The sequence below is a fragment of the Anoplopoma fimbria genome, chromosome 10 (genome assembly GCF_027596085.1).
Source record: "Anoplopoma fimbria isolate UVic2021 breed Golden Eagle Sablefish chromosome 10, Afim_UVic_2022, whole genome shotgun sequence".
In the NCBI taxonomy this organism is placed as follows: domain Eukaryota; kingdom Metazoa; phylum Chordata; class Actinopteri; order Perciformes; family Anoplopomatidae; genus Anoplopoma; species Anoplopoma fimbria.
In genome coordinates, this window is record NC_072458.1 from 11,182,874 (window position 1) to 11,192,986 (window position 10,113).

Sequence of the window (10,113 nt, forward strand, 5' to 3'; positions counted from 1 at the left end):
ACAAACAAATACTATAACCATCACAACATTGATGTCAGACCTTGAAGGTCTATTAGGGTTGCTAACACCTTGCTAAAAAGCTCAAACTTTCTGAAGTCCATGAGCAAACAACTTCAGCCTCAAAGTCTAGCATCTGTTTGAGTTAAAAATGCATTCGTTTGATGTGAATTTGGCCACTACAATGATCCAAAAAAGGAAGAGTTTGACACATTTTCACAAACTTCATACTCACTGTGGAGTAGTTTTATTGTTGCAGAGCTTGTGGGGAAGTAAACATACATGATCACTTCGATAGCACCTCTTATAAACGATGAGTCAAACTACAGCCAGATGAGACGTTTAAACCTGATGGGTGATGTGGAACAGAAAACATCACCCCCACTAATCACAATGAACAAACCTGTAGTTAGCTGTAAAGGCTAACAGATACACATAGATTCTTTCTGTTTGAAGTGACACACTGCTTCAGTCAGTTGCGTGTAATCGCAGCAGGTGAAACTGGCTATTAGAGCGGGCGTCAGATCTCTGGTGTAAACATTGGTTATTCACAACACGGTGACTCCACGCTCGCCATTGATCCTCCTATAAACACACGTGTTTGCCATTTGTCAGTGGGCAGGCTGGGAGGGCCCCTTCTGCTTCACCCACGGACGAGCTTCCAGGAAGTTATCCGTTATAAGTCGGCGAGGCGAGAGGCAGTCTGCTGCTTCCTAATGTAAATATGCTTCATACAACCTATTGATAACCATGTCTCAGGATATAACTTTATTTGTAATATTATATAAAATAAATGATATATTTCAATATTACACTTACATTTCTTCTTAAAGTCTATTGTGATTTTACTTCTTTTACTTCTTTTATTTTTATGTTTTTACTTTACAGGTTTTTTTTTTGCCATATTTATTATTATTATTATTCTCCTCTGGAGCCAGTGAAATGTCTTAATGTTATTTGAAGCTTCAAAAATTTGTTTTGATTTAGAGTTGCGACGATTCGTCCATTTATCGGCTTATTCGTTTTACGAAGAAATACATCTGTAACTATTTTAAACAGTTAAATGGCAAATATTCTCGGATCTCAAAATGTGAGAATTTTCATCTTGAGCTGCGACTCATGAATATTTAATTGTCAACTGATCTGCATATTATTTTTCCAATGAATAGTTTTGTCTATGCAATGTCAAACAAAAATGGAAATATTCCCAGAGGCAAAAGTACTTTTTCACTATTTTTGTTTAGAAATGACTGGAATGTTTTTTCCCTGTCGATCAACTAATCAATAAACAACTAATAGTTTTGACTCTAAAGATGTTAAAGATGAAGCTTGACAAACTTTGGCCTGAAAAAACAGAGCAGGTCAAGAAGACATTAATAAGTATGAAAGATCAAAAGAAGTGTAAAACTCCTGTAAACATGTTCTTTTTTTATTTCGGGGTCTCTCAGGTCAACAAGGTTACAGAAACATCTGGTTACAGAGAGGCTCTCACGGCCTCGTATGTTTTTTGTCATCAGAAAGCGAGGAAACGTGCGAAGCTTAGCTGCACCTGGAGCTCGACGCACAGCCTGAAGACCCAGCTGTCTGAACCCCTCCACTCTCTGACTCACACAAATCTACACCAACAAGGCTTTTTTTTTTCCTGTTTCCACCAGCGTCTCGCCTGACACAAACAGTATAAATGTCCTGTGTGGAAAGCCTGCGATGACCATCCAAAAATAAAAAAAGGAAAACCTTATGTAACTTCACCGGACTGCTGAAAGGGTCCCACCTTCAGTCAGAGCTCTCTGGGTGGTTTTGGCTCTGCCTCTTTGGGGTACACATCAATCTAATAATAATGAAGGTGGCTTTGGCTAAACAAGCGCAACAATACTTAAATTCCCCCCGCTACTGCGGCCAAAAGCAGAACCCACACCACATAGCAGAGACATAGCGTCCCCATGGCAACGGGAGCGGTCCTACTTTCAAAGAGAAGAGGATGTTTTCAACCCAAACAAACACAACCTGCTTCCAAAAAAAAAATGGTACGCCGACTGTGAGAAACATTGCATTTAGGGCGTACCAACCATGACGCGTGTCCCCTGGCTGGTTCGCTGAAGAGGGGTGAACCAGCACACTCATTTGGCCTCATTTCACATGGTTAAATATAGAAAATAATTATAGTAATGACGGTAATGAGGACCTGATGACTTTTTACGAGCCGTTCCTCAGAGTGCGGGTGAGAGCCAGTTCAAATAAATGGGCCGTGTGAAGGGCTCTGGGTAGGAAGGGCTCATGGGAAGCGGTTCAGAGCACACAGCACATGGTAATTTCTTCATTTGGACAGTTTTCAGGAAGGTTGACCCTCTGATTACAGCCCAAGCCAGTGGGCCGTGTATTAACATAATTACACAGCAGGCTCTGTGAAACTTCACCTCTACTTTTTTTCTGAAAGAGAGTCTTGCGGAAAATGTCACAACTTAATGGAGCTCAGATTTTCAGTCAGGGAAACGAGATCCAACACATGCACTGCTGCCACACAATGACTGACTGATGTATCTTATGCAGGCAGCTGTAAATCAATAGTTTTGACACAGTTACAGAAGCACGAATAGAGTTGGAATTAACAAACAATCAATGGATTATTTCAGCTTCATTGCGTTCAGCATAGTCATTGATTAGAAAATAGAACTCATGTCATGTTGTTTTGTTTCTTTTCCATTGAGCTGAAAAGCACAATTCTTAGTTTTGTGACTGAAGATTTTCATTACGCCACAGACGTCAAGACACAGCACACCAAGCCCCTCCAGGCTGATAGAAGCAGCTCCATTCACTCTGCATAAAAGACTATTGTATCCCCAGTGTAAATATGACACTCACCCCTTTCCCCTCTGCTCTCGTTTGTGATTCACGAGCTGCTGCAACGCTGCGAGGAAATCTCCACACCCTGAAACTTCTCGACAGCAAAAGCACAGCGACTTTCTCTGCGGCAGGATGTGATGTGCCGGGGTTGTGTCTAACTGCAAGCTGTGACGAAACCCCTTATGCTCAAAACATCTCTGTTTGAGAGCTGAGATATTTGTTTAGTCAGTGAATATGCATTACTAAAACTGAGTCGTTCTATTGATGAGTTTCCCTGGAAACAAACCAAAATTAAGTTTGTAAATCCTTGTATGGCAGCTTACGTTTAGATAAAGATACTTTTGAGCAATATCTTTTTATGACAGGCCTGCTCATAACAGAATTGGCGACAAATATTCATGCTAGAAGTTTGGTGAAGTAGAGACTACTCGCGGGGCTACTTGTTGTACTATAACTTAAATTTCCCCGCTGCGGGACTAATAAATGATTATCTTATCTTATAGCTGTGAAGCTAACAGCTAGCATGCAAGCCGGCATCCCTAGCGCTAACCAGTCACGATAGCTGTCTTAACTTTGCAGTTAAGTCATCCCTGACTTGTTCTCAGAAATGTATATTATTTAATTCGTTAAGTAGTCGTTAAAAATATATTGTGTTACTGTTTTGGTAGCAAAACTCGGTTATTTTACTGGAGTATTTCTTCTACAGCTGAAATTATTAGTCGTTTCCTAGATTGGTCGGTTGACAGAAATTGAATAAAGAACTATTTTGATAATTGATTAATCTTTTCAGGGTAATTTTTTAGCAAAAAAACTCATTTGCTAGTTCCAGCTTATCAAAAGTTGAGCACTTCGAGTCCCGTGAGAGTCAAGAGATCCATCATCCTTAGTTGCCTAACCCCAGCCAGTTAAAGAGGTAAAAACCATGATGCAATACTACGTGGGCCGTCAGCCACCTTCAAATGACTCTTCACCTCCTCACTCTGTCCAGTCATCATAGACGTTTTATTTCTTTACTGTCACTTAAACTACAAGGTAACTCAACATGACGCCCTCCTCCTTAGCCTGCAGCACTTCCTGCCTCCTGCCGGACCCAAAGAGATCCGGGCTTCCACTGACCTCGTCTTCTCTCGCTCTGGTCCTGAACGCCAAGTACAACCTATAATTAGACGTGAAAGCCACACTGGAGATATTCTCTCAAAAAGTGAATCGAATTTTGCGAGCTGGAAAGGCTGCTGGAGAAACATATTGTGCAACGTTGCCGCTCATATTCTGCCGAATCATTCCGGACTGTGCGAATGGAGAAAAGCCGCAGGAAGGGAAACTGTCCTTCAATTTGAGGAGCCGTGTTGGCCCGCATCTATGCTGATGAAGTGTCTTTGAGCAACGCTATGAATTTCTGAACGCTTTAGGGGCTTTTGTTTGGATGCTGACGCTGACCTCTGATCTACAAAAGACAATTTACTGCACCTACAGGGGTCAGGAAAGTATCAGCAACACACAAAAAACCAACAGTATGTTTGGTATTCATGGGGCCCCAGCCAAGAGGCGCTCAGCGTTGGCAGAGCGGAGGGATGGATTATTTCCAAGCTCGGCATTGATGCCAAAAGAGGGTACACGAATGCGTGGTGGTAACCCCCGGAGACGAGGGCTAATCCCTCCGGGGGGCATTAGCCAAGATGTGAAATATGTCTCATGGTATCTCTGCAGGGCCACATTGAATGGTTTTTACATACAGGAATAGCCAATGGGATGGAGATTCACTCCAGTGTCTTCCCAATTTCACGCCACGCAAAGATCTCACAGACACAAAGAGACAAACAACGGAGGCTGCCATCTTCCCCCTTTGAGACAGGAAGGGTATCTGAGATAAAAGGAGAATCTTTTGTTTATTATTCACCTTTTTTTTTAGCACATTAGAGCTTTTGGGGATGTGCTTTTGGATTTTGTAGTTTATTTATTCCTGTCAACGGTTGACCATGCTGCAACTATTGCTAATCTTCATTTAATATGTATTTGGGGAGAATTTTTTTATATTAATTCATTCGTGAAACATGGCCATGAAAACCTCTCAGAACCCAAGGAGATGTCTTTAATGATCTTGTTTTGTCCGACAAACAGTCCAAAACCCATTACCTGACATTTAATAAGCTTGAATCAGAGAATATTAGGAGTTCTTGCTTAAAAATAACTTAAGTCACTGATTGACTGTTACTACAGCTTATTTTTAGTTGCACCAGCCTTCAACAATCACACAGAGAAATATCGTTTGTAATACAGAAGGATCAGATTCAAACTTATATACCAAGAGAAGCTTCGCCAAAACCACAGCAATGTTGGAAATCACAAAACTATGGCTCAAGGAGGAAAGTGGGAACACAAGAAAATACACTTTACCATTTTCCACCATGAAATGAGTCATCGAAATAAATATGCAGAAGTTAAGAAATCAGTTGAACCCTATTCCTGGAATAGGCTTAGATGCATAAACATCATTTATACAGAAAGTTGTAAAACAAATGCACAATATAGCCCAATGTAGCATCTTAAATGTGCTTGTTTTTGTCAAAACAACACTCAAAAATCCAACAATATATAGTTCAATTTTGTATATAACAAAGAAAAACTGCAAATGCTCACATTTGAGGAGCTGGAACCAGAGAAAAATGACTGCAACAACTAATCAATTGCCAAACTTGCCTTATATGTTCAGCCAGTTAAGTTGCACAAACAAGTAACTACAGGCTGTGCTAGTACAGTGGAGTTAAACACTTTTCTCCGCTGCCTTGCCTTATCTGCCATGAGGCCGGACCCTCGAACCGAGCCGACAAGAGGCCCCACTGAATCTTGAGAGATGACCCTGCGAAATAAGTGGCATTCCTCAAGAGGGGAGGAAGGAAGGGGGGGTGGCGAGAATGATTTCCGCCAAAGGTCAAGCATGGAAATGATTATATTGTGGTTGATGTTGCATAGTCTGTCTCTCTTTCTCTGTGGCAGAAGTGAGCACACATATGTAGTCTGTCTTCCCTCTAACCGTTTTCAAATGTTAATGGCTAGCTCACGGTGACGCAGCAGGAGGGGCTGGGGGGGTTGTAAGGGGTCGCTATTAACTCTGTCTGGGGGAGAAGCTCTTCACACTCACTGAAAATCTCTCACAGGGAGCAAACATGAAGACCCTCTGCACTTAAATGTGGCGAAAACTCCACGTCATAGCATGAGAATAGCATGACTATTGTGGTTTAGGAAATGGTCTGCGTTGAATTCAATCTCATAATGAGATGGAGAGCTTGTGGAAAAGCCTGGAAAAGCTATTTAACAACATGTGTGTAAAACTTGCAGAGGTTTCTCCAAAGACATTGTTTGCCTGGGTTTCTTTCCCGAGAACACCAGTGTCTCCTCCTGCACCACGCAGTGAGTGTCCCGGCGTTGCCAGACTCATTAACGATGTAAAGGGCCACCTTGAAACAATCATGTGCATCTTCCCAACAACCTTCCCACGCACGGTCGCCCCGGAATGCTCTCATTCTCACGGGGCGCTCCTCGACCTCCAGGCTCCCATCCCCCCCTCCCCAAACACCACCACCAGCCAATACATCCAACTCTGTTTGCCCTCTCGTCCCCCCCACACAACTTCCTCTTTCTTTTATTTTCTGCAGGCCCTTTCAGCATCACAGATCCTCCTCCTCCTCCTCCCTCTCAGAACAATGTCTGCTCTGCTCTCCTCCAGCCCTCTCTGCTTTTTTGGACCAATGCCTGGAGCCTGAACCCATGAAAAAGAAACACTAAAGAAAACACACACACACACACACACACACACACACACACACACACACACTGGCTAGAATGGGGGTTCACCTAATCACTCCTCACTGTGGTTGTGAAGCTATTTCTGCAACAGTTACGTCAGCTACGAAGGAATGAGTTTAAAGGTTGTGGAAGTCTCTGGGTGAGAATGTATGTGTTGTTTTTCCTTCCGATTTTTCCCCAGAAAGTTGTGCTGTGAAGCATCAAAGGAACATTTTGACATTTTGGGAAATATGCTCATTGTCTTTCCTGTGTAGAGTCAGATGAGAAGATTTATAACACTCCATTCTGTTCGGTTAATCTAAAGTGTCTGTTTGTAGCTTTGTGTCACCTGCTTCCATTGAAAGTGACTTGTAGCCTATTGCTGTGTACACCACAAAAAAAGGGCATTTTCTCCAAATGTTTAACTATACCTTTAAAACCTCTGGGCCTCACTGACCCTGTAAGAGATCCGTCTGTCTGCAAACTCATCGGGGGGGGGATTATACGCATTAGGTGACCTATGGAAGACAAACCTTCTCATTCACACCTGAACACTAGTTGGAAAACAGGAGGGAGGGGGGGGGCATCTGGCCAGAGCACCGCACCTCAGGACACGTGACGAGGCGCCCAACCGCTCTCGTTAAAAGCTCCTGTTGAAACATTACCACTCTGTGAGGGAAAGTGGCGCTTAATATATCTGTGAATAATTCATCTGAGAGGGGGACACGGTGAACTCTATTTAACAGATTTCAAACAAGGATCCGTGAGAGGCTGACGTGCCAGAAACACCACGACCACAATGTGTCATGCAATTACCCTCTTTCCTCTGGCTGTGTTGCATAATGCAGATATGTTTATCATAAGCAAAGAGCTCTATGCATGATTTCTGTGCTTTTCCCTTATCTCGCCCGAGGCAAACAAAGAGAGGTGCAGACGCAGTTTTTACGTCAGAGATCTCGTTCCCTACAGACAACATAGCAGCTTGGAAACGCCGGGGTTGATCACTTTTATTTACATCCACTGATCGATCTCTCTCTCTAGTTCCAGATGCAAACAGTGATTGAGGTTGTTTCCTTCCCTGAAATCCTTGTAACGCTCACTGGCCTCATGCCCGAAAAAACACCATCATCTCCCTCTGACTGCTCCCATCTCGCTCCGCTCTTTGAGCTGTGTGCTTCACAGTGGACAGTGACTCAGTTTGGACCATGACGCACACACACACACACCCTCCAATCACACAACCGCACCCTGCTAAAGAGCGACACAAGGCCCAGTGGACGCCGAAGTAAAGAGAGTCCAACTGTGTCAAGTTTAATGTCTGAGCCAAAGCAGCTACTTCACACTTCAGCAAACAGCCACTGCCCTGAAGAAAAAAACCCAACAACCTCTGAATCACCCAAACACTTCGCACAGTTTTTGCCTCCCAAATATGGCGAGGCAGACTTAAGACTTAAGTGTAGAGGAGATGACGCTTAACTGCAGCAGTTCAAGGTGCCAAGTCTCTCGCTAAATGGCCGGTGTTTCACAAATAAGTCTTAAAAGCTTATAAAAAGACTTTCCACAACAAGTCAATCCAAATCTTCCTGAAGCTGACGTCAAGCCGATCACAAAACAAACCTCAATGACTGACGGCTACGGACACAAACAGAGTCTCTGATTGGTCACGTGCTGAAGTAAAGGGCAATCAGAGATTTCGTCAGGATGTGATTCCTTCTTTTTTTAAGTGAAAGCATCAGATGATCTCAGCCAGAAGTGGATAATATGACAGCACAGTTAATGATACAAATCAGCAGCATCTATAATTGTATGAGGTTGTGCTGACAGGATTGTTGCCTCATTGTGATGATGTTTTCGTCATTGAACTCGCAGGATAAACCCCCGCCCTGACTTATACTTTTACACAATAACGTTGAGAAATCACAGTATATCTAGAGCTAAAACAATTAAACACTCAATCAATTAGTCTATTGACAGAAAACTACTGTTTTGACAGCTGATACATGGTTTAAGTAATTTTTTTCAACAATAAAGACTAACATTTCCCACTCTAAGCATATCACTTTTGAGGATTTGCTCAAAAGATTTTCAAATCTTTTATATTTTAAGACCACTGATTGTAAATTGATGACCCATTTTATAAAAAAAATAAAAAATAAAATAAAAAAGACCAAACTGAGTAAACAAAAAACACAGTACAGTCATAGATAGTGACAATCCTTGTAAGAAGCCACCCTAACAAAACAGCTTTTGATTTGAAGGACATGAAGACTTGAGCCACATTGTTAAGAACTAACCTCATAAGAACAATTAACAAAAGCCGGCAACAACAAGTAGTGTCATTGAAGTGGACATATCTGGCACTACAAAGCCATGCTGAGGTAAACGTGCTTTTTTAATTCCTACTAGGTGGCAACTTGACTCTCAGAAGTGAAGTGTTTTTTCAATATCTTAACAGTCTCAGCAGCAGGGACACTGGTGGAAGAATCTGAAGTAACCTATATTTGCATCTGAACCTATTTCTTCTTAAAGGGGGGAGGAGGGGGAGGGCGGTTTTTAAACTATATTTACACCCCTGTAATAAACGTAGCCTAAAGCTAGATGTGATGCACACACACTACAGAAAGATTCAGCCTCATAATAAGACATTTACACATCGATAAACCACAAACATGTACAGAGAAAAGTGACAGCATCCTTTTTTTAACAACCAAAATCGATTTTCGAAACAAACCCGGATGCACTTATTCAAATAACTTTTTTTTATAATTACCCCCATACAAAAAACAGAAGTGGAGAAGTTTCACAGTCTTAGCACGCCACGTAGAATACTCAGTTTCGTTTTAAGTTACAATTGTTCCCAGCATTCATTATGACACGAGAGAGAAAGAAAGTAGCGACCCCCAATCACTTACTTTGTATTTCATCTTGTAGCTCTTCTCTGTGTGACTCCGGGGTAAAAGTGAGTGAAAATATCCGCTTTATCGCGTCAAAGAGCGCACATTAGGAATAAGTGTTCTTCCGCGCGGTCAACAAGCCATCCAGAGCTTCGTGGACGGAGAAACACGCACGTAGGAATCTCTCTCTCTGAATCCGCACCGCGTCTCTCTGCTCCTCTCTACACCGGATCGCTCTTCACCATATTAACGGGTCGGACCAGCTAATTTGCATAAACAGCCGCCGATTGGCCGGAGGAAACGTTCTGTCTCCGCCCCCCCTCCCCCCGCGCGAACTGCTCTGTTACAAATCTGACGTCATTATTAGGCCACAATTAAGTATATTTTAAAGAAAAAGGCGATATTCCTATAAAAATATATATATATTAATATATATATATTTTTTTCAACGGTGGTTCAGTAGGTAATTTAAAAATATAGAAATGTTTATAATGCAACAGTTTAAAAAAGTTAATATCTTCGGTTTTCTTTGTTTTAGTTCTTTGGGGAAGAATCATGCTCTACATTTTTTAATTGTTGTATATTGTATGTTGTATAA

The 10,113-nt window shown here is 42.0% G+C and overlaps 1 protein-coding gene across 1 annotated transcript in view; it reads right to left on the minus strand.

Annotated features, from left to right (window-relative positions):
* nedd9 (neural precursor cell expressed, developmentally down-regulated 9) overlaps positions 1-9,739 on the minus strand; it is a 28,183-nt gene extending 18,444 nt beyond the window's left edge. Inside the window, 1 exon segment of the mRNA XM_054605855.1 lies at positions 9,534-9,739. Coding sequence (XP_054461830.1) covers positions 9,534-9,545 — 12 coding nt within the window. The 5' untranslated portion in view covers positions 9,546-9,739.
* Positions 9,740-10,113: the final 374 nt, after the last annotated feature.